The sequence below is a fragment of the Phalacrocorax carbo genome, unplaced genomic scaffold (genome assembly GCF_963921805.1).
Source record: "Phalacrocorax carbo unplaced genomic scaffold, bPhaCar2.1 SCAFFOLD_389, whole genome shotgun sequence".
Lineage (NCBI taxonomy): Eukaryota > Metazoa > Chordata > Aves > Suliformes > Phalacrocoracidae > Phalacrocorax > Phalacrocorax carbo.
The window spans coordinates 1-21,242 of NW_026990493.1; the positions used below are offsets into that span (position 1 = coordinate 1).

General features: G+C 70.6%; 4 protein-coding genes across 4 annotated transcripts; 1 reads left to right on the forward strand and 3 right to left on the reverse strand.

Annotated features, from left to right (window-relative positions):
* Positions 1–300: 300 nt before the first annotated feature.
* On the forward strand, positions 301–3,669 carry SLC25A11 (solute carrier family 25 member 11). Its single transcript, XM_064440397.1, has 6 exons — positions 301–528; positions 1,304–1,394; positions 2,135–2,225; positions 2,330–2,429; positions 2,537–2,588; positions 2,699–3,669. The coding sequence occupies exons 1-6, from the start codon at positions 452–454 to the stop codon at positions 2,852–2,854; spliced, it is 567 nt and encodes a 188-aa protein (XP_064296467.1). The 5' UTR covers positions 301–451; the 3' UTR covers positions 2,855–3,669.
* Positions 3,670–9,597: 5,928 nt separating this feature from the next.
* On the reverse strand, positions 9,598–13,253 carry PSMB6 (proteasome 20S subunit beta 6). Its single transcript, XM_064440398.1, has 6 exons — positions 13,113–13,253; positions 12,470–12,537; positions 11,921–12,052; positions 11,718–11,847; positions 10,505–10,649; positions 9,598–9,824 (listed from the first exon to the last, which is right to left on the reverse strand). The coding sequence occupies exons 1-6, from the start codon at positions 13,200–13,202 to the stop codon at positions 9,688–9,690; spliced, it is 702 nt and encodes a 233-aa protein (XP_064296468.1). The 5' UTR covers positions 13,203–13,253; the 3' UTR covers positions 9,598–9,687.
* Positions 13,254–14,584: 1,331 nt separating this feature from the next.
* Positions 14,585–18,052, reverse strand: LOC135311267 (vitelline membrane outer layer protein 1-like). The gene is made up of 3 exons (XM_064440395.1): positions 17,839–18,052; positions 17,653–17,750; positions 14,585–15,272 (listed from the first exon to the last, which is right to left on the reverse strand). The coding sequence occupies exons 1-3, from the start codon at positions 18,025–18,027 to the stop codon at positions 14,972–14,974; spliced, it is 588 nt and encodes a 195-aa protein (XP_064296465.1). The 5' UTR covers positions 18,028–18,052; the 3' UTR covers positions 14,585–14,971.
* A 578-nt stretch (positions 18,053–18,630) lies between these two features.
* On the reverse strand, positions 18,631–21,177 carry MBLAC1 (metallo-beta-lactamase domain containing 1). The gene is given in 4 exon segments (XM_064440394.1): positions 18,631–19,368; positions 19,371–19,679; positions 19,681–19,937; positions 21,097–21,177. Coding segments are annotated over 3 exon segments (939 nt in total). The 5' UTR covers positions 19,855–19,937; positions 21,097–21,177; the 3' UTR covers positions 18,631–18,912.
* Between the last annotated feature and the right edge of the window lie 65 nt (positions 21,178–21,242).

The following is a 21,242-nucleotide window of genomic DNA, read 5'->3' on the forward strand; positions in this document are numbered from 1 at the left end:
GTCCCAGGGCTGGTCTTGTGGGTGTCACAACATCCCCCCTTGGGGTAGCCCCCATTCCCCCCCCCCCCAAGCTCACCCCGGCCCCGTGTTGGGGTCCCCCCCACCCCATTTGGGGGTCCCCACCCACCCACCGCCCCATTCCAACTCCCCCCCCCTCCCTGCCCTTTTTGGGATCCCCCCCCCCCCTTGGTTTCCCCCTCGGTTCCCCCCCCTCCCCCTCGGCTCCCCCCCCCTCCCCTCGGCTCCCCCCCGGGTTTTGGGGGACCCCCCCCGGCTTTGGGGACCCCCCGAGGAGGGGTGCGCTCACCGGGGGGCCGCAGGCTCTCGGCGGGGCTGCTGCGCCAGGCCACCTACACGACGACGCGCCTGGGCATCTACAGCGTCCTGCTGGAGCGGCTGGGGGGGCCCGACGGCAGCCCCCCCCCCCTTCCTGACCAAGGCCGCCATCGGCATGAGCGCGGGCGCCGCGGGGGCCTTCGTCGGGACCCCGGCCGAGGTCGCCCTCATCCGCATGACGGCCGACGGCCGGTGAGACCCCCCGGGCGCCCCCAGACCCGCGGGGGCACCCCCAAACCCGCGGGGGCGCCCCCAGACCCCCAGAGGCACCCCCAAACCCGTGGGGGCACCCCCAGAACCCCCAAACCCGCGGGGGTGCCCCCAGACCCCCAGAGGCACCCCCAAACCCGTGGGGGCACCCCCAGAACCCCCAAACCCGCGGGGGTGCCCCCAGACCCCCAGAGGCACCCCCAAATCCCCGAGGGCACCCCCGGACCCACAGGGTACCCCCAGACCTGCGGGGGGACCCCCAATCTCCAGGGGCACCCCCAGACCCCCAGAGGCACCCCCAAACCCGTGGGGGCACCCCCAGAACCCCCCAAACCTGTAGGGGCACCCCCAAACCCCTGGGGGCACCCCCAGAACCCCCAAACCCACGGGGGGCGCCCCCAGACCCCCAGAGGCACCCCCAAATCCCCGAGGGGCACCCCCGGACCCACAGGGCACCCCCAGACCTGCATGGATACCCCCAAACCTGCAGGGGTGCCCCCAGACCCGTGGGGGGACCCCCCGAAATCCCTGTGGGGTCCCACCAAGCACCCCCAGACCTGCAGGGCACCCCCCAGACCCACAGGGGCCCCCCCGACCCCCGTGGGCTTGTCGTAAGCAGTTCTTTTCTCCCCCCCTTTTCCCCCCCAACCCCCCCTTTTTCTCCCCCCCTTGTCCCCCCGCCCCCCCTTGCCCCCCCCGCCCCCCCCACTGCCCCCCACTGCCCCCCCCGCCCCCCCTTCCCCCCCCCCGCCCCCAGGCTGCCCCCCGCCGAGCGCCGCGGGTACCGCAACGTCTTCGACGCGCTGCTGCGGATGGGGCGGGAGGAGGGGGTGGCCACGCTCTGGAGGGTACGGGGGCACCCCCAAACCCCCCCCCCGCGCTGGGGGGGCACCCCGAACCCCCCCCCGCCCCCGCGCTGGGGGGCGAGGGGTGTCTGGGGGTGCTGTGGGGGGTTTGGGGGTGCTATGAGGGGGTGGAGGGCAAGGGGAAGGGGGTTGGGGTGTCATGGGGGTTTGGGGGTGCTGTGGGGGGTTTGGAGGTGCTGGGGGGGTTGGGGGTGCTATGGGGTTTAGGGGAGTTTGGGGGTGCTATGGGAGTTTGGGGGTGCTATGGGGTTTTGGGGGGGTTTGGGGGGTGCTGTGGGGGCTTAGGGGAGTTTGGGGGTGCTGTGGGGGGGTTGGGGGAGTTTGGGGGTGCTATGGGGAGGTTTGGGGGTGCTGTGGGGGGGTTGGGGGAGTTTGGGGGTGCTATGGGGAGGTCTGGGGGTGCTGTGGGGGGGTTATGGGGAGTTTGGGGGTGCTATGGGGAGGTCTGGGGGTGCTGTGGGGGTTATGGGGAGTTTGGGGGTGCTATGGGGAGGTCTGGGGGTGCTGTGGGGGGTTATGGGGAGTTTGGGGGTGCTATGGGGAGGTCTGGGGGTGCTGTGGGGGGGTTATGGGGAGTTTGGGGGTGCTATGGGGAGGTCTGGGGGTGCTGATGGGTTTGGGGGTGCTATGGGAGTTTGGGGGCGCTGTGGAGCGTTTGGGGGCGCCGTGGGGAGTCTGGGGGTGCCCCCCGCCCCCCCCAACGCCCCCCGCCCCCCCCGCAGGGCTGCATCCCCACCATGGCGCGGGCCGTGGTGGTCAACGCCGCCCAACTCGCCTCCTACTCCCAGTCCAAGCAGCTGCTCCTCGACACGGGTGAGCCCTGGGGGAGGGGGGCGGGGGGTGGGGCGTCCCCCAACCCCCCCCGCGCCCCCTTTTCTCTCTGTGACCCCCCGTTTGGTTTCGGGGGGCCCCCCCAGGGCGCTTCCAGGACGACATCCTCTGCCACTTCTGCGCCAGCATGATCAGCGGCCTCGTCACCACGGCCGCCTCCATGCCTGTGGACATCGTTAAGACCCGGTGGGTAATTAATGGGGGACCCCCCCCCTTTAATCACCCCCTTTTTTTTGTGGGGGGACACCCCAAAAACCCCCCTTTTCACCCCAAAAATCCCCCCTTCCTTGTAGCATCCAGAACATGCGGATGATCGACGGGAAACCTGAGTATCGCAACGGGCTGGTGAGCCGAGGGGCTCCCCCCCTTCCCCATTTTTGGGGTCTCCCCCTTGTTTTGGGGGGTCGGGGGTGTCGGGGGGGCCCCCCCTGACCCCCCCCATTGCCCCCCCCCAGGACGTGCTGGTGAAGGTGGTGCGGCTCGAGGGGTTCTTCAGCCTCTGGAAGGGCTTCACCCCCTACTACGCCCGCCTGGGCCCCCACACTGTGCTCACCTTCATCTTCCTCGAGCAGATGAACAAGTGGTACAAGAGGCTCTTCCTCAGCGCCTGAGGCCCCATAGCGCCCGTGGGGCGGCCCCATAGTGCCCGTGGGGCGGCCCCACAGCCGTGTGGGGGGCTGTGGAGTGGCCCTACAGCGGCTGTGGGGCAGCCCTATGGCCATGTAGGGGCTGTAGGGTGGCCCCATGGCTGTGTGGGGGCTGTGGGGCAGCCCTATGGTAGCTGTGGGGTGGCCCTATAGGGGCTATGGGGTGCCTCTGTCCCCACGGTAGGTGTGGGGCAGCTCTGTGGGGCACCTCTGTGTCGCTATGGGGCAGCCCCACGGCCCTATGGGGGGGCTGTGGGGTGGCCTTATATCTCCCCAGAGCTGTGGGGTGCCCCCCCCCATCCCCCCCCATCCCTATAGGTCAGTGAAGGTGGTGGTGGGGTCGGGTCGGGAGCCTCAGGGGGGGCCCTGCCCCACATCTGTGGGGCCGGGAGCCTGCAGCCCCCCCCAGCTTGGGGGTCTGGGGCTTGTTGGGGGGCAGCCCCTGCTATGGGGCAGCCCCATATTCCCCCCGCTCCCACCAGTACCTGGAGTCAAGTGCTCCACAGTGCCCCCCCACGCCCCACATCCGGGGGTCCCCAGCCCCACACCCACCCCACGCCCACCCCCCCAACGGGAGTCGGGGGCCATTTTGGGGTTCAGTGTTTTATTGACAGTGAAGGTCAAGGCCGCGGTGTGGGGCAGGAGCCCACCCCACCCCACCGTCCCTGCCCCACGGCGGGACCCCCCCGCCCCACACCCCGCCGTGGGGCGCCCCACGGCCCATAAAGTGCTTCGTTAATTGTTCCTCATTATGAAATAATTAAAAAAGAATTTGTGGAGCGGTGAAGTGGGGGGCTGACCCACAGTGGGGGGGGGGGGGGGGTCCAAGGTGGGGCCCAGTCCCACATTAGGGGGACTTAGGGGTACCTGGGGGGCTGGGGTTGCCCCACAACCAGCCCTGCCCCATAGGGGGGCCCCACACCTGGCCAAGCCCTATAGCCGGGCCCCACAAGTGCCCCAGCCCCATGGCGGGGGCCCCACACCGCGTTGCGGAAGCGGAGGGCAGGGGGGCGGCTCCCCTGCCTGTCCGTCAGGCGGCGGCGGCAGCCCATTGGCCGGTGGGCGGGGCCATGAGCACACCTGGGTGCCCGCCCCGAGGCGAGGAGCGCCTGGGCGGGGCCGCAGCGGTCACGTGAGGGAGGCGCCGGGGTCACGTGGTGGGGGAGAGGGGGGTTTCCCCACGTCCGCCATTTTGTCACCTCGTGTGACCCCAGGGCCCCCCCCCGTACCTGGGGGTCGTAGGTGGGCTGGGGGTTCTCCTCGCACTGGGAGGGACTGGAGGGGCTCTGGGAGCACTGGGGGCTGCACTGGGGTCACTGGGAGCACTGGGGGCTGCACTGGGCTCACTGGGGGCCCTTATTGGGGTCACTGGGAGCACTGGGGGCTGCACTGGGGTCACTGGGAGCACTGGTGGCCCTTATTGGGGTCACTGGGGGGCATTGCAGGCGATACTGGCGGGCACTGGGGGCATTGCAGGGGGTACTGGGGCACTGGGACACTGCCGGGCATAGCAGGCGATACTGGGGGCACTGGGGTGCATTGCAGGGGGTACTGGGGCACTGGGACACTGCCGGGCATAGCAGGCGGTACTGGGGGGCACTGGGGTGCATTGCAGGCGGTACTGGGGGGCACTGGGAAAGGCCGGAGGCACTGGAGGACAGAGAAAGCTATACTGGGGGGCCCTGGGGCAAACTGGGGGACACTTAAGCGGCACCGGGAAGCCCTGGGGACACCGAAGGCATCACTGGCGGGTACTGGGGGACACTGACAGCAGCACTGGGGGGGGAACTGGGGGCGCTGGGGGGCGCTGGGGACCCCTATGGGGTGTGATTCCCCGCGTTCCCCCCCCCCCGCCCGGGGGTCCCTCTGTGAGGCCGCCCCCGCCCCCCCTCACTCACCCTGAGGGAGGAGAGCTCGGTGTCCTCCAACCCGCCGGCGGGGCCGGGGTCCGCCACGGCTGGGGCTGGGCTGGGGGGGCGGGGAAACCCCCGGGGCCGGGGCCGGGGGGGGCCGGGGGGACCCAGAGGGGCCGGGGGGACCCGGGGGGACCCGGGGGGACCCAGAGGGGCCTGGGGGGACCCGGGGGAGCCGCTGCTCGACCCGCTGCGGCGGCCGCCCCGCCGCTGACTGGAAGCGCTGGCCACGCCCCCCGCGGCTCTGGGCATGCGCAGTGCGCAGAGGGGCGAGGACAGCTGGGCGGGGCCGGGCGCGAGGCGTTCCCGCTCTTTTCTTCCCGCCGTTTTTGGTGTCGTTGCTCGGGAGCCGTGAGGGGACACGGGGGGGGGGGGGGGCACGGGGGGGCCCCCATGTAGGGGGTGACGGGGGAGGGGGGGACCCCGGTATTGGGGTGACAGGGGAGGGGACCCCAATGGAGGTGTGACAGGAGGGGACCCCAATGTGGGGGTGAGAGGAGAGGGGACCCCAATGGGGGTGTGACAGGAGGGGACCCCAATGGGGGTGTGACAGGAGGGGACCCCAATGGAGGTGTGACAGGAGGGGACCCCAATATTGGGGTGAGAGGAGAGGGGACCCCAATGGAGGTGTGACAGGAGGGGACCCCGATGTGGGGGTGAGAGGAGAGGGGACCCCAATGGGGGTGTGACAGGAGGGGACCCCAATGTGGGGGTGAGAGGAGAGGGGACCCCAATGGGGGTGTGACAGGAGGGGACCCCAATATCGGGGTGAGAGGAGAGGGGACCCCAATGGAGGTGTGACAGGAGAGGACCCCAATGTTGGGGTGAGAGGAGAGGGGACCCCAATGGAGGTGTGACAGGAGGGGACCCCAATGTGGGGGTGAGAGGAGAGGGGACCCCAATGGGGGTGTGACAGGAGGGGACCCCGATGTGGGGGTGAGAGGAGAGGGGACCCCAATGGAGGTGTGACAGGAGGGGACCCCGATGTGGGGGTGAGAGGAGAGGGGACCCCAATGGGGGTGTGACAGGAGGGGACCCCAATGTGGGGGTGAGAGGAGAGGGGACCCCAATGGGGGTGTGACAGGAGGGGACCCCAATATCGGGGTGAGAGGAGAGGGGACCCCAATGGAGGTGTGACAGGAGAGGACCCCAATGTTGGGGTGAGAGGAGAGGGGACCCCAATGGAGGTGTGACAGGAGGGGACCCCAATATTGGGGTGAGAGGAGAGGGGACCCCAATGGGGGTGTGACAGGAGGGGACCCCAATATCGGGGTGAGAGGAGAGGGGACCCCAATGGAGGTGTGACAGGAGGGGACCCCGATGTCGGGGTGACAGGAGGGGACCCCAATGGAGGTGTGACAGGAGGGGACCCCAATGTGGGGGTGAGAGGAGAGGGGACCCCAATGGAGGTGTGACAGGAGAGGACCCCAATGTGGGGGTGAGAGGAGAGGGGACCCCAATGGAGGTGTGACAGGAGGGGGACCCCGATATTGGGGTGACAGGGGAGGGGACCCCAATGGGGGTGTGACAGGAGGGGACCCCAATGTGGGGGTGAGAGGAGAGGGGACCCCAATGGGGGTGTGACAGGAGGGGACCCCAATGTGGGGGTGAGAGGAGAGGGGACCCCAATGGGGGTGTGACAGGAGGGGACCCCAATGTGGGGGTGAGAGGAGAGGGGACCCCAATGGAGGTGTGACAGGAGAGGACCCCAATATTGGGGTGAGAGGAGAGGGGACCCCAATGGAGGTGTGACAGGAGGGGACCCCAATGTGGGGGTGAGAGGAGAGGGGACCCCAATGGGGGTGTGACAGGAGGGGACCCCAATGTGGGGGTGAGAGGAGAGGGGACCCCAATGGAGGTGTGACAGGAGGGGACCCCAATGTTGGGGTGAGAGGAGAGGGGACCCCAATGGAGGTGTGACAGGAGAGGACCCCAATGTTGGGGTGAGAGGAGAGGGGACCCCAATGGGGGTGTGACAGGAGGGGACCCCAATATTGGGGTGAGAGGAGAGGGGACCCCAATGGAGGTGTGACAGGAGGGGACCCCAATGTGGGGGTGAGAGGAGAGGGGACCCCAATGGGGGTGTGACAGGAGGGGACCCCAATGTGGGGGTGAGAGGAGAGGGGACCCCAATGGAGGTGTGACAGGAGAGGACCCCAATGTGGGGGTGAGAGGAGAGGGGACCCCAATGGAGGTGTGACAGGAGGGGACCCCAATGTGGGGGTGAGAGGAGAGGGGACCCCAATGGGGGTGTGACAGGAGGGGACCCCAATGTGGGGGTGAGAGGAGAGGGGACCCCAATGGAGGTGTGACAGGAGGGGACCCCAATATTGGGGTGAGAGGAGAGGGGACCCCAATGGAGGTGTGACAGGAGGGGACCCCAATATTGGGGTGAGAGGAGAGGGGACCCCAATGGAGGTGTGACAGGAGGGGACCCCGATATTGGGGTGACAGGGGAGGGGACCCCAATGGGGGTGTGACAGGAGGGGACCCCAATGTGGGGGTGAGAGGAGAGGGGACCCCAATGGGGGTGTGACAGGAGGGGACCCCGATATTGGGGTGAGAGGAGAGGGGACCCCAATGGAGGTGTGACAGGAGGGGACCCCGATATTGGGGTGAGAGGAGAGGGGACCCCAATGGAGGTGTGACAGGAGGGGGACCCCGATATTGGGGTGACAGGGGAGGGGACCCCAATGGGGGTGTGACAGGAGGGGACCCCGATATTGGGGTGAGAGGAGAGGGGACCCCAATGGAGGTGTGACAGGAGGGGACCCCGATATTGGGGTGAGAGGAGAGGGGACCCCAATGGAGGTGTGACAGGAGGGGGACCCCAATGTGGGGGTGAGAGGAGAGGGGACCCCAATGGGGGTGTGACAGGAGGGGACCCCAATGTGGGGGTGAGAGGAGAGGGGACCCCAATGGAGGTGTGACAGGAGGGGACCCCAATGTGGGGGTGAGAGAAGAGGGGACCCCAATGGAGGTGTGACAGGAGGGGACCCCAATGTGGGGGTGAGAGGAGAGGGGACCCCAATGGAGGTGTGACAGGAGGGGACCCCAATGTGGGGGTGAGAGGAGAGGGGACCCCAATGGGGGTGTGACAGGAGGGGACCCCAATATCGGGGTGAGAGGAGAGGGGACCCCAATGGAGGTGTGACAGGAGGGGACCCCGATGTCGGGGTGAGAGGAGAGGGGACCCCAATGGGGGTGTGACAGGAGGGGACCCCAATATCGGGGTGAGAGGAGAGGGGACCCCAATGGAGGTGTGACAGGAGGGGACCCCGATGTCGGGGTGACAGGAGGGGACCCCAATGGAGGTGTGACAGGAGGGGACCCCAATGTGGGGGTGAGAGGAGAGGGGACCCCAATGGAGGTGTGACAGGAGGGGACCCCGATATTGGGGTGAGAGGAGAGGGGACCCCAATGGGGGTGTGACAGGAGGGGACCCCAATGTGGGGGTGAGAGGAGAGGGGACCCCAATGGAGGTGTGACAGGAGGGGACCCCAATATTGGGGTGAGAGGAGAGGGGACCCCAATGGAGGTGTGACAGGAGGGGACCCCAATGTGGGGGTGAGAGGAGAGGGGACCCCAATGGGGGTGTGACAGGAGGGGACCCCAATGTGGGGGTGAGAGGAGAGGGGACCCCAATGGAGGTGTGACAGGAGGGGACCCCAATGTGGGGGTGAGAGGAGAGGGGACCCCAATGGAGGTGTGACAGGAGGGGACCCCAATGTGGGGGTGAGAGGAGAGGGGACCCCAATGGGGGTGTGACAGGAGGGGACCCCAATGTTGGGGTGAGAGGAGAGGGGACCCCAATGGGGGTGTGACAGGAGGGGACCCCAATGTGGGGGTGAGAGGAGAGGGGACCCCAATGGAGGTGTGACAGGAGGGGACCCCAATGTGGGGGTGAGAGGAGAGGGGACCCCAATGGGGGTGTGACAGGAGGGGACCCCAATGTTGGGGTGAGAGGAGAGGGGACCCCAATGGGGGTGTGACAGGAGGGGACCCCAATGTGGGGGTGAGAGGAGAGGGGACCCCAATGGAGGTGTGACAGGAGGGGACCCCAATGTGGGGGTGAGAGGAGAGGGGACCCCAATGGAGGTGTGACAGGAGGGGACCCCAATATCGGGGTGAGAGGAGAGGGGACCCCAATGGAGGTGTGACAGGAGGGGACCCCAATGTGGGGTGAGAGGAGAGGGGACCCCAATGGAGGTGTGACAGGAGGGGACCCCAATGTGGGGTGAGAGGAGAGGGGACCCCAATGGGGGTGTGACAGGAGGGGACCCCAATGTGGGGGTGAGAGGAGAGGGGACCCCAATGGAGGTGTGACAGGAGGGGACCCCGATGTGGGGGTGACAGGAGGGGACCCCGATGTGGGGGTGACAGGAGGGGACCCCAATGTTGGGGTGAGAGGAGAGGGGACCCCAATGGAGGTGTGACAGGAGGGGACCCCGATGTTGGGGTGACAGGAGGGGACCCCGATGTGGGGGTGACAGGAGGGGACCCCGATGTGGGGGTGACAGGAGGGGACCCTGATGTCGGGGTGACAGGAGGGGACCCCGATGTGGGGGTGAGAGGAGAGGGGACCCCAATGGAGGTGTGACAGGAGGGGGACCCCGATGTGGGGGTGAGAGGAGAGGGGACCCCGATGTCGGGGTGACAGGAGAGGACCCCAATGTGGGGGTGAGAGGAGGGGACCCCGATGTCAGGGTGACAGGAGGGGACCCCGATGTCGGGGTGACAGGAGGGGACCCCGATGTGGGGGTGACAGCCCCCCCCCAGCACCAGGCAGAGGCGGGCAGTGCACGGCGCCATTTATTGCCCCACACCCCCCCGTTCCGGGGTCCCGCCGGGTCTCGGGGTCCCCCCCCGGGTCTCGGGGTCCCCTCAGGCGGGGGGGCCGCCGTCGCCCCCCGGCAGGTCGGGGCCCGCCAGCACCCTGCGCTCCACCCCGGCCTGGGTGACGGCGGCCAGGCGGATCACGCCGCCGCTGGAGCCGTCCCGCGCCATCGCCAGCGCCAGCGCTGCGGGCACAGGTCGGTCAGGGCTCCCCGACCCCCCGGCACCCCCAAACCCCACCTGGGACCCCCGACCCCCACCTGGGACCCCCGACCCCCCCGGCACCCCCAAACCCCACCTGGGACCCCCAAACCCCACCTGGGACCCCCGAACCCCACCTGGGACCCCCAAACCCCACCTGGGACCCCCAAAGGCTCCCCGACACCCCCAAAGCCCCCCAGCACCCCCAAACCCCACCTGGGACCCCCAAACCCCCCCCAGCACTCCCAAACCCCACCTGGGACCCCCGAGCCCCCCCGGCACCCCCAAACCCCACCTGGGACCCCCAAACCCCACCTGGGACCCCCGAACCCCACCTGGGACCCCCAAACCCCACCTGGGACCCCCGAACCCCACCTGGGACCCCCAAACCCCCCCCAGCACTCCCAAACCCCCCCAGTCCCCCCAAAACCCCCCAGGCACCCCCAAACTCCACCTGGCACCCTGAAACCCCTCCATGTCCCCCTCAAATCCCCCCTGGGACCCCCAAACCCTCCCCCATGTCCCCCCCAACCCCTCCATGTCCCCCCCAAATCCCCCTGAGACCCCCAAAATCACCCGATGTCCCTCCCAAACCCCTCTGTGTCCCCCCCAACTCCCTTCCCCAGCCCCCCGGGACCCCCCCGGACCCCTCCCCCAGACCCACCACGGGCGACGAACTCCTGGCACTGGGGGCGGCTCATGCCGGGCCGGAAGGCGGCGTCCAGGAACCCATAGATGTAGGAGCTGCCCGAGCCCCCCACGGCGAAGGGCTGCCGCAGGAGCATCCCCCCCATGGGCACCACGTACACCTGGGGGGCACGGGGGGGTTACGGGGGGCACCGGGAGCCCCCCCCATGGGCACCACGTACACCTGGGGGGCACGGGGGGGTTACGGGGGGCGGGGGGGGTGTGGGGCAGAGGGAGGGATACTGTGGGATCCAGAGAGGGGGGTGCTGTGGGGCTGGAACAGCACATGCTATGGGACAGATAGGGGGAACCATGGGGTGGGGCATGCTATGGGGCAGAGGGCCCCACTGTGGGGCAGGAGTGTTCTGTGGGGCAGAGGGCCCTGCCGTGGGGCAGGAGTGTTCTATGGGGCAGAGGGCCCTGCTGTGGGGCAGGAGTGTTCTATGGGGCAGAGATATCCTGCCATGGGGCAGAGGGCCCCGCTATGGGGCAGGAGTGTTCTGTCGGGCAGAGATATCCTGCTGTGGGGCAGAGGGACCCGCTGTGGGGCACGAGTGTTCTGTGGGGCAGGAGTGTTCTGTGGGGCAGAGATATCCTGCCGTGGGGCAGAGGGCCCCACTACAGGGCAGAGGGCCCCGCTGTGGGGCAGGAGTGTTCTGTCAGGCAGAGATATCCTGCTGTGGGGCAGAGGGACCCGCTGTGGGGCAGGAGTGTTCTGTGGGGCAGGAGTGTTCTGTGGGGCAGAGATATCCTGCCGTGGGGCAGAGGGCCCCACTACAGGGCAGAGGGCCCCGCTGTGGGGCAGGAGTGTTCTGTTGGGAAGAGATATCCTGCCATGGGGCAGAGGGCCCCGCTATGGGGCAGCAGTGCCCCGCTGTGGGGCAGGAGTGTTCTGTGGGGCAGAGGGCCCTGCCGTGGGGCAGGAGTGTTCTATGGGGCAGAGGGCCCTGCTGTGGGGCAGGAGTGTTCTATGGGGCAGAGATATCCTGCCGTGGGGCAGAGGGACCCGCTGTGGGGCAGGAGTGTTCTGTGGGGCAGGAGTGTTCTGTGGGGCAGAGGGCCCTGCCGTGGGGCAAAGGGCTCCACTATGGGGCAGGAGTGTTCTGTGGAGCAGAGATATCCTGCCGTGGAGCAGAGGGCCCTGCCATGGGGCAGGAGTGTTCTGTGGGGCAGAGGGCCCCGCGCCCCACCTGCCCCCCGCGCCGTGGGTCCCAGCCGGCCACGATGACGCCGGCGCTCAGCTCCTCCCGGTAGCGGTAGCAGGTCTGCTGGAAGAGGCGGGCGGCCGTCCGCACCCGGGGCGGCTCCTCCAGCTCCACGCTGTGGGGCAGAGGCGTGGGGTGAGCCCCGCGGCCCCGCCCCGGCCCCGCCCCGGCCCCGCCCCGCCGCCTACCTGTGAAACGCCAGCTGATAGGCCACGGCGTCGGCCACCGCCTGCGTGTCGGCGGCGGAGCCCGAGCGGCAGCAGAAGATGCGCTCGTGGACGGGCGTCAGTTTGTCCGTCACCCGGTTGGTCACGTACGACCTGCGCGGCGGGGCGGGCGGTGACGTCACGGCGGGGCGGGCGACGTCGCGGTGACGTCACGGCCGGCGCCGGGCGACGCCCCCGCCCCACCTCCCCCCCCCCCCCCCCCAATGACAGGCGTCCTGGTGACGGCCGTCGTCACGGCGACAGCGGGAAGGGGGGAAGCGGAGCCTGGGACCGCCCCCGCAGCTCGGCGGTGACGTCGCGGTGACATCACGGTGACATCACGGTGACATCACGGGCTAAAGAGGTGACAACCGCGTGACAAGGGGCCCGGTGACACGCCCCCACCCCGGTGACGCCCCCAGCCCTGGGGACACCTGGTGACCCCTCCCCCACAGCCCTCCCCCCCCCCCATCCCCATCACGTCACGGGTGACGTCACGGGTGACATCACGGGTGACATCACGGCCCTCACCCGGCGCTGGTGCGGGAGTCGGCCCCGATGACGACGCCCCCGTCGAACTCCACGGCCATGATGGTGGTCTGGGGGGGGGGGGGGGAGGGCTGCGCTGGGGGAGGGGCACACGGGCCCCACAGCTGCCCCCCTCCCGCCCCACAGCCCCCCCTCTCCGACCCCATAACTGCCCCCCCGGCCCCACAACTGCGCCCCTCCCACTCCACACACCCCCTCTCTGGCCTCCTAACTGCCCCTCCCGGCCCCACAACTGCCCACCTCCCACCCCACAGCCCCCCTCTCCGGCCCCATAACTTCCCCCCTGCCCCATAACTGCCCTTCCCGGCCCCACAACTGCCCCCTCCTGCCCCACAGCCCCTCTCCGGCCCCATAACTGCCCCCCTCCTGCCCCACATACGCCCTCTGGCCCCATAACTGCCCCCCTCCTGCCCCACAACCCCTCCCTCCAACCCCATAACTCCCACCCCAGCCCCACAACTCCCCCCCTGGCCCCATAGCTGCCCACCTCCCACCCCACAGCCCCCCTCTCCGGCCCCATAACCGACCCTGCAGCCCCACAACTGCCCCCTCCAGCCCCATAACCACCCTCCCCGCCCCACAGCCCCCCTCTCCCGCCCCACAGCCGCCCCCCCGCCCCACTCACGCCGGTGCTCACGGGCTCCGCCGCCCACCCCCCCCGCCCCGCCCCCCCCCAGGCCTCCGCCGCCGCCGATCGCGCCGTCACCGCCGCCATCTTCCCCCGCGCCGCTGCGCCGCGACGGCGCGCGACACCCGCGTGACGGCCGGGGCCGCTTTACGGCACTCGGGGCTTCGCGGCGGGAGGGGGCGGGGGCGCTTTACGGCAGCGCGGCGCCCGTCGCGCTTTACGGCAGCGTGGCGCCCGTCGCGCTTTACGGCAGCGTGGCGCCCGCTGCTCGGCGGCGCCCCGCCCCCTCCCGGCCCCTCCCTCTCCCAATAAGGGGCGTGGCCAGAGCTGTCAATCAAAGCTCTTTATTGCCGGGGGGGGGTGTCCCGGAAGACGGTGGGAACGGGGGGGACATCACCGACCCCCAGTGTCCCCCAGTAACGCCCAGTGCCCTCCCAGTGCCCCTCCCAGTGCCCCCCAGTACCTCCCAGTCCCTCCCACCGCCCCCCAATACCCTCCCAGTGCCCCCCAGTACCTCCCAGTCCCTCCCACAGCCCCCCAATACCCTCCCAGTGCCCCCCAGTACCTCCCAGTCCCTCCCACCTCCCCCCAATACCCTCCCAGTCCCTCCCAGTGCCCCCCAATACCCTCCCAATGCCCCCCAGTACCTCCCAGTGCCCCCCAGTACCTTCCAGTCCCTCCCAGCACCCCCCAATGCCCTCCCAGTGCTCCCCAATACCCTCCCAGTGCCCTCCAGTACCTCCCAGTCCCTCCCAGTGCCCCCCCAGTACCTCCCAGTCCCTCCCAGTGCCACCCAGTACCCTCCCGGTGCCCCCCCCGGGCCCCACCCAGTGCCCCTGCAAGACCCCCCCAGTCCCTCCCAGTGCCCCGTCCATCCGTCCCAGTCCCTCCCAGTGCCCCCCAGTTACCCCCCAAAAGGGACCCAGGCATCCGGGCTCCCCGTGTCGGGCTGGGGTGGGGGAGGGGGGCACCCACCATCACCCACTCACCCAGCGCTGGCCCAGGCCTGGCCTGGCCCCTCCCCCACCCGTGGGGTTTCTTATTACTGGAGGGCTGGAGGGGGAGGGGGGGGCAAGGTCCAAAAAAGGGGGCCCAGGTGTCTGGGGAACACCCCCCCCCCCCAAAGGGACCCAGGGGTTCCCCTCCCCCCTCAAGGGACCCCCCCCATGAGGACCCCACCTCCTGCCCCCCAAGGGACCCCCCACAGGGACCCCCCTCCCCCCCAGCAGGAACGAGGAGACGCCCCGGCATCACCCACTGAGTTTAATGGGGGTGGGACACCGGGGGGGGGGACATGGGGGGACGTGGGGGGCGAGGGGTGACATGGGGGATGGGGGGGACACGGGGGTCAAGGGAGGTCAAGAGATGATGTGGGGGCATATTGGGGAGATATTGGGGGGCTGGGGGTTCAATGGGGGATTTGGGGGGACACTGGAGGTTCATGGGGGTCCCAGGGGTCATGGGGAGACATTGGGGGAAATTGGGGGCTAGAGGGGGTCGAGGGAGGACACGGGGGGTCTATGGGGGTCCTGGGGGTCAAGGGAGGATGGGGGGGTTGGGGAGGGTCAAGGTAGGATTTGGGGGGACATTGGCGGTTGGGGGGGTCAATGGGAGATGTGGGGGGATATTGGGGGGAAATTGGGGGTCCTGGGGGTCAAGGGAGGATTTGGGGGTCCATGGAGGTCCTGGGAGCCAAGGGAGGATTTGGGGGGACACAGGCGGGGTTCTGGGAGCCAAGGGGAGGACATGGGGGGGGCTATGGGGGTCCTGGGAGCCAAGGAGGATTTGGGGGGACACTGGGGGGACAAGAGAGGACATGGGGGTCGGGGGGGGGCTCTGGGGGTCCCGCGGGTGCCTCAGGGGCAGCAGAAGAAGTCGACGCTGTTGAGGGCGGTGCTGTCCCCGTGGCGCTGGGGGGGCTCCACGCGGGTGCGCAGCCCGCACACCCCCTCGCCGGGGGGGCAGGGCAGGCTCCAGTTGCCCCAGGCCCCCGCCGAGGCCCCCTGCCCCTCCAGCACCTGCCCGTCCCGGCAGGTCACGGCCAGGTTGTTGGCGGCCGTGTCGTCCCACGGGCCCCGCGGGGCCTCCACGCGCAGCCGGAAGGACACCAGGCGCTGGGCGGGGCCGCAGCTCTGGGGCGCAGACCAGGTACCGCGCCTGGGGGGGACACGGTGTGGGCGCCACCCCACGGGCACCCCACTGGGGCGGGGTGGCGGTGGGTGGGGCCTTGGTGGCCGTGGGTGGGGCCTGGGTGGCCGTGTGTGGGTGTTGGTGGCCGTGGTTGGGTGTTGGTGGCCGTGGGCGGGTCATGGTGGCCGTGGGTGGGTCATAGAGGCCATGGGTGGGTCACGGTGACCATGTGTGGGTCATGGTGGCCGTGGTTGGGTCACGGTGGCTGTCGTTGGGTCATAGTGGCCATGGTTGGGTCATGGAGGCCATGGGTGGGTCATGGAGGCCGTGGTTGGGCCATGGAGGCCATGGTTGGGTCATGGAGGCCATGGTTGGGTCATGGTGGCCATGGTTGGGTCATGGAGGCCATGGTTGGGTCATGGTGGCCATGGCTGGGTCATGGTGGCCATGGTTGGGTGTTGGCGGCCGTGGTTGGGTCACGGTGGCCATGGTTGGGTCATGGAGGCCATGGTTGGGTCATGGTGGCCATGGTTGGGTCATGGAGGCCATGGGTGGGTCACGGTGGCCGTGGTTGGGTCACGGTGGCCATGGTTGGGTCATGGAGGCCATGGCTGGGTCATGGAGGCCATGGGTGGGTCACGGTGGCTGTGGTTGGGTCACGGTGGCCCTGGTTGGGTCATAGAGGCTGTGGTTGGGTCATGGAGGCCATGGTTGGGTCATGGAGGCCATGGGTGGGTCACGGTGGCCATGGTTGGGTCATGGAGGCCATGGTTGGGTCATGGAGGCCATGGTTGGGTCATGGAGGCCATGGTTGGGTCACGGTGGCCACGGGTGGGCCATGGTGGCCGTGGAGGACGATCATGTTGGCACCACGCCTGGGGAACCCGTGGCCACCACAGGCAGGGGCCCCACGGCCACCCTGTTTGGGGACCCCACGGCCACCAGTGTCACCCCCCCGGGGACCCCCCATGGCCACCCCATTCAGTGACTCCCTGGCCACCCCTGTCACCCCATGGGGACCCCCTAGGGCCACCCCACAGTGACCCCCCACAGCCACCAGTGTCACCCCACGGGGACCCCCCCCCCCGGCCACCCCATTCGGGGCCACCCTGGCCACCCCTGTCACCCCACAGTGACCCCCCATGGCCACCCCATTTGGGGACCCCATGGGGACCCCCACGGCCACCCCATTTAGAGACCCCCCCAGCCCCCCGTCACCCCCCGGGGACCCCCCACGGCCACCAGTGTCACCCCGCAGGGACCCCCCATGGCCACCCCATTTGGGGACCCCCCATGGCCACCCTATTTAGAGACCCCCAGCCCCCCTGTCACCCCCTGGGGACCCCCCATGGCCACCCCATTTGGGGACCCCCACGGCCCCCCCCCGTCACCCCCTGGGGACCCCCCACGGCCACCCCATTTGGGGACCCCCCCATGGCCCCCCCGTCACCCCCTGGGGACCCCTCATGGCCACCCCATTTGGGGACCCCCCAGCCCCCACCGTCACACCCCGGGGACCCCCCCACGGCCACCCCATTTGGGGACCCCCCCCAGCCCCCCGTCACCCCCTGGGGACCCCCCACGGCCACCCCATTTGGGGACCCCCCCCAGCCCCCCGTCACCCCCTGGGGACCCCCCACGGCCACCCCATTTGGGGACCCCACAGCCCCCCCCGTCACCCCCTGGGGACTCCCCACGGCCACCCCATTTGGGGCCCCCCCAGCCCCCCTGTCACCCCCCGGGGCCCCCCCACGGCCACCCCATTTGGGGCCCCCCCCAGCCACCCCCATCACCCCCTGGGGACCCCCCACGGCCACCCCATTTGGGGCCCCCCCCAGCCACCCCCATCACCCCCCGGGACCCCCCACGGCCACCCCATTTGGGGACCCCCCACAGCCCCCCCCGTCACCCCCCGGGGACCCCCCACGGCCACCCCATTTGGGGCCCCCCCCCAGCCCCCCTGTCACCCCCCGGGGACCCCCCACGGCCACCCCATTTGGGGCCCCCCCCAGCCCCCCTGTCACCCCCCGGGACCCCCCACGGCCACCCCATTTGGGGACCCCACAGCCCCCCCCGTCACCCCCTGGGGACTCCCCACGGCCACCCCATTTGGGGCCCCCCCCAGCCACGCCCATCACCCCCCGGGACCCCCCACGGCCACCCCATTTGGGGACCCCCCACGGCCCCCCTGTCACCCCCCGGGGACCCCCCACGGCCACCCCATTTGGGGACCCCCCAGCCCCCCTGTCACCCCCCGGGGACCCCCCACGGCCACCCCATTTGGGGCCCCCCCCAGTCCCCCTGTCACCCCCTGGGGACCCCCCACGGCCACCCCATTTGGGGCCCCCCCCAGCCACCCCCATCACCCCCCAGGACCCCCCGGCCCCCCCGAGCCCCCCCCACTCACGGCCCCTCGGCGGACGTGGGGCCCCCCCCGTCGGAGCAGAGCAGCCGGATCCCGTTCAGGGCCGTGTCGTCCCCAAAAAACCCCTTGTAGGGGTCAACCTGTGGGGGGGGGGGGAGGGGACACGCGTGTCACCCCCAGGAGCGCCCCCCCGCCCCCCCCCGCCCCCCTGCCCCTCCCCCTCCCCACCTTCAGCTGGAAGCCGGTGGCGTGGGAGCCCTTGGAGCAGAACTCGGGCTCCCCCCACTCCCCCCACGGCCCCCCGTTTTCCACCGAGATAATCGTGGGGGGGGTCCCTGCACCCAAACCCCCCACGAGGGCCACCGGGGCCACCACCAGGGCCACCAGGGCCACCCACGGGCACGGGGACCAGGCCATGGCTGCCCCCACCCCCCCTGTGGGTGCCACCCCCACCCTTTATAGCCCCGCTGGGGGGCAAAGACCCCGAGGGCGCGGGGGGGGGGGGGGCGGAGGGGGAGGGGAACGCCCGGGGGGGCACCGCGGTGACCCCGTGTGTGTCCCCCCCGGGCGTGACGTCACCCACCTCCGCCCCCTGTCCCGGAGCTCCCATTGGCTCGTCCAGTGGGACCCGGCTCCGTGTCCCACCCCGCGTCCCCTCGGGGAGCCCTGAGGGGGTCCCGACCCTTCTGGGGGGTCCTGGGGACCGCTGGACCCCTCAGGTGACAACTGGGGGGACTTGGGGCCCCCCCACCCCCTCAGGTGACATTTGGGGTGACTTGGGGACCCCCCAACCCCTCGGGTGACGTTTGGGGTGACTTGGGGACCCCCCAACCCCTCGGGTGACGTTTTGGGGTCTTCTCCCACCCCCATAGGCCGTTTTTGGGGTGTCCCGGCTCTGGGGGGGGCCCCTCCGCCCCGCAGGTTTTGGGGTCCCCCCTCCCCCCCGCAGGTTTTGGGGTCCCCTTGGCCGCCCAACAGGCTCAGAGATTGGGGCTTTTTGGGGCAAAAAATGCATTTTTATTGAGGAAAACATCATTCCTGGGCACACGATGCTGGGGGGGGGGGGCTCAGGATGTGGGGTCCCCCCTCCCCCCTGGGACTCGGGGACAACTCTGGGGGTCCCCTGTCCCCCCTTGGGGGGGTCCCTTGGGACTCGGGGCCACCTCCAGGGGGGGTCCCCCCTCCCCTTTGGGGGGGTCCCTCGGGGTTTGGGGCCACCTCTGGGGGGGTCCCTCAGGACTCGGGGCCACCTCCGGGGGTCCCCCCTCCCCCCTGGGACTCAGGGACATCCTGGGGGGTCCCTCAGGGTTTGGGGGCCGCCTCCAGGGGTCCCCCCTCCCCCCTTGGGGGGGTCCCTTGGGACTCGGGGCCACCTCCGGGGGTCCCCCCTCCCCTTTGGGGGGGTCCCTCGGGGTTTGGGGCCACCTCTGGGGGGTCCCTCAGGACTCGGGGCCACCTCTGAGGGTCCCCAACTCCCTCAGGGGCGCGTCTGGCGTCGTCGTCTTCCCCTCCACCACCACCACCATCACCATCGTCGTAGTCGTAGTCGTCGTCGTCATCGTCGTCGTCATCGTCGTCATCATCGCCGTCGCCGTCGTCGCGCCGGATGACGCGGAACATGGCCCCGTGCCCCGGCACGATGACGTCGGCGCCGGCCGCCACCCGCCGCCGGCTCCGCTCCTGCGCCGCGGGGTCTTGGCTCGAGGCCCTCCACTCCCCGCCGTCCCCCTCCCGCTCGAAGAGGTCCCCCGCCACCCACCCGCCGCGCCCAGGCGGGTGCCGCGCACCGCCACGCTGACGTGGTCCCGCGTGTGGCCCGGCGTCGGCGTCACCCGGAGGCGCCCCCCGTCCAGGGGGAGCGGGCGCCCCTCGGGCAGCCGGTGCGGCAGGTAGCGCCCCTCGCCCCGGCACAGGTCGAAGCCCACCAGCAGCGTGGCCGACGGGAAGAGGTTGATGTTCCCCGCGTGGTCCGAGTGGCCGTGGGTGCAGACGACGTGGGTGACGTCGCCCGGCGACAGCCCCCGCTCGCCCAGCAGCTCCGCGAGGCGGCGGCGGTTCCACGGACCCCCCCGTGTCCACCAAGAGGGTGACGGGACCCCCCGAGACGAGGGTGATGGTGCCGTCGGCGAGGACGCTGCCGTCGGGCTGGGGGCGGCTGTAGCCTTCCTGGAGGACCCGGATGGTGTAGGGGTCACCCGGCACCTCCCGCGTCCCCAGGGGGCACGTCCGCACCCCCCGCGGCATTCTGGGGGGCGGCGGGCGGGGGGGGGACACGGGGGGGGTCACACACGCTCCGAGGTGGGGGAGGGCGGAGGGTCGCGGCGGCCCTGGGGAAAGGGGGGGAGGGTAAGGGGGGAGGAGACCCCCACGGCCTCCCCCCCCACCCCGGTCACCCCGGTGGCGTCACCCAATTCCCAGCCGCCACCCCAGGGACAGCCCCCCCCCCCCCCCCAATGGCCTCCCCCAGCCCCCACCGCTCCCCCAGCCCCCCTCCCCGTCACCCCAATGGTGCCCCCCCTCCCCCCACAGCCCTCTCGGCCTCCCCTCCCCCACCCCCACCATGGTCTCCCCCCACCCTCCCCACGGTCTCTCCCCTCCCCCATGGTCTCTCCCCTCCCCCAACTCTCCCCTCCCCCCATGGTCTCTCCCCTCCCCCCATGGTCTCTCCCCTCCCCCCAACTCTCCCTCCCCCCATGGTCTCTCCCCTCCCCCCAACTCTCCCCCTCTCCCATGGTCTCTCCCCTCCCCCCAACTCTCCCCTCTTCCCATGGTCTCTCCCCTCCCCCCACGGTCTCTCCCCTCCCCCCCAACTCTCCCCTCTCCCCATGGTCTCTCCCCTCCCCCCCCAACTCTCCCCTCCCCCCATGGTCTCTCCCCTCCCCCCCAACTCTCCCCTCTCCCCATGGTCTCTCCCCTCCCCCCCAACTCTCCCCTCCCCCCATGGTCTCTCCCCTCCCCCCCAACTCTCCCCTCCCCCCATGGTCTCTCCCCTCCCCCCAACTCTCCCCTCCCCCCGTGGTCTCTCCCCTCCCCCCATGGTCTCTCCCCTCCCCCCCAACTCTCCCCTCTCCCCACGGTCTCTCCCCTCCCCCCCAACTCTCCCCTCTCCCCATGGTCTCTCCCCTCCCCCCCAACTCTCCCCTCCCCCCATGTCTCTCCCCTCCCCCCCAACTCTCCCCTCTCCCCACGGTCTCTCCCCTCCCCCCCAACTCTCCCCTCTCCCCACGGTCTCTCCCCTCCCCCCCAACTCTCCCCTCTCCCCATGGTCTCTCCCCTCCCCCCCAACTCTCCCCTCCCCCCATGGTCTCTCCCCTCCCCCCCAACTCTCCCCTCTCCCCACGGTCTCTCCCCTCCCCCCCAACTCTCCCCTCTCCCCATGGTCTCTCCCCTCCCCCCATGGTCTCTCCCCTCCCCCCATGGTCTCTCCCCTACCCCCAACTCTCCCCTCCCCCCCATGGTCTCTCCCCTCCCCCCTCCCAAGTTTACCCCAAACCCCGCTGCCTCGCGCCGCCCGCCTCCCGCCGCTCTGCGCATGCGCGGCGCAGCCGGAGCCCCGCCCCTTCCTCACCGAGCCGCCCCCTCCTCTGGCCACGCCCATCGGCTCTGGCCACGCCTCTCCCCGCCGGCCCACC

What these genes read in the sequence shown, in the direction of transcription:
- PSMB6 (XM_064440398.1), bottom strand. Translation starts at nt 13,202, where the DNA reads ATGGCGGCGGTGACGGCGCGATCGGCGGCGGCGGAGGCCTGGGGGGGG. An exon ending in ACCCACGGCGCGGGGGGCAG is followed by an intron (nt 10,650 to 11,717) that starts GTGGGGCGCGGG and finishes CGTGCCCCCCAG; the next exon opens with GTGTACGTGGTGCCCATGGG. An exon ending in CCAGGAGTTCGTCGCCCGTG is followed by an intron (nt 9,825 to 10,504) that starts GTGGGTCTGGGG and finishes CTGTGCCCGCAG; the next exon opens with CGCTGGCGCTGGCGATGGCG.
- SLC25A11 (XM_064440397.1), top strand. Translation starts at nt 452, where the DNA reads ATGAGCGCGGGCGCCGCGGGGGCCTTCGTCGGGACCCCGGCCGAGGTC. An exon ending in GCAGCTGCTCCTCGACACGG is followed by an intron (nt 2,226 to 2,329) that starts GTGAGCCCTGGG and finishes GGGCCCCCCCAG; the next exon opens with GGCGCTTCCAGGACGACATC. An exon ending in GTGGACATCGTTAAGACCCG is followed by an intron (nt 2,430 to 2,536) that starts GTGGGTAATTAA and finishes CCTTCCTTGTAG; the next exon opens with CATCCAGAACATGCGGATGA.
- LOC135311267 (XM_064440395.1), bottom strand. Translation starts at nt 18,027, where the DNA reads ATGGCCTGGTCCCCGTGCCCGTGGGTGGCCCTGGTGGCCCTGGTGGTG. An exon ending in CCACCGGCTTCCAGCTGAAG is followed by an intron (nt 17,751 to 17,838) that starts GTGGGGAGGGGG and finishes CCCCCCCCACAG; the next exon opens with GTTGACCCCTACAAGGGGTT. An exon ending in CCCACGTCCGCCGAGGGGCC is followed by an intron (nt 15,273 to 17,652) that starts GTGAGTGGGGGG and finishes TGTCCCCCCCAG; the next exon opens with GCGCGGTACCTGGTCTGCGC.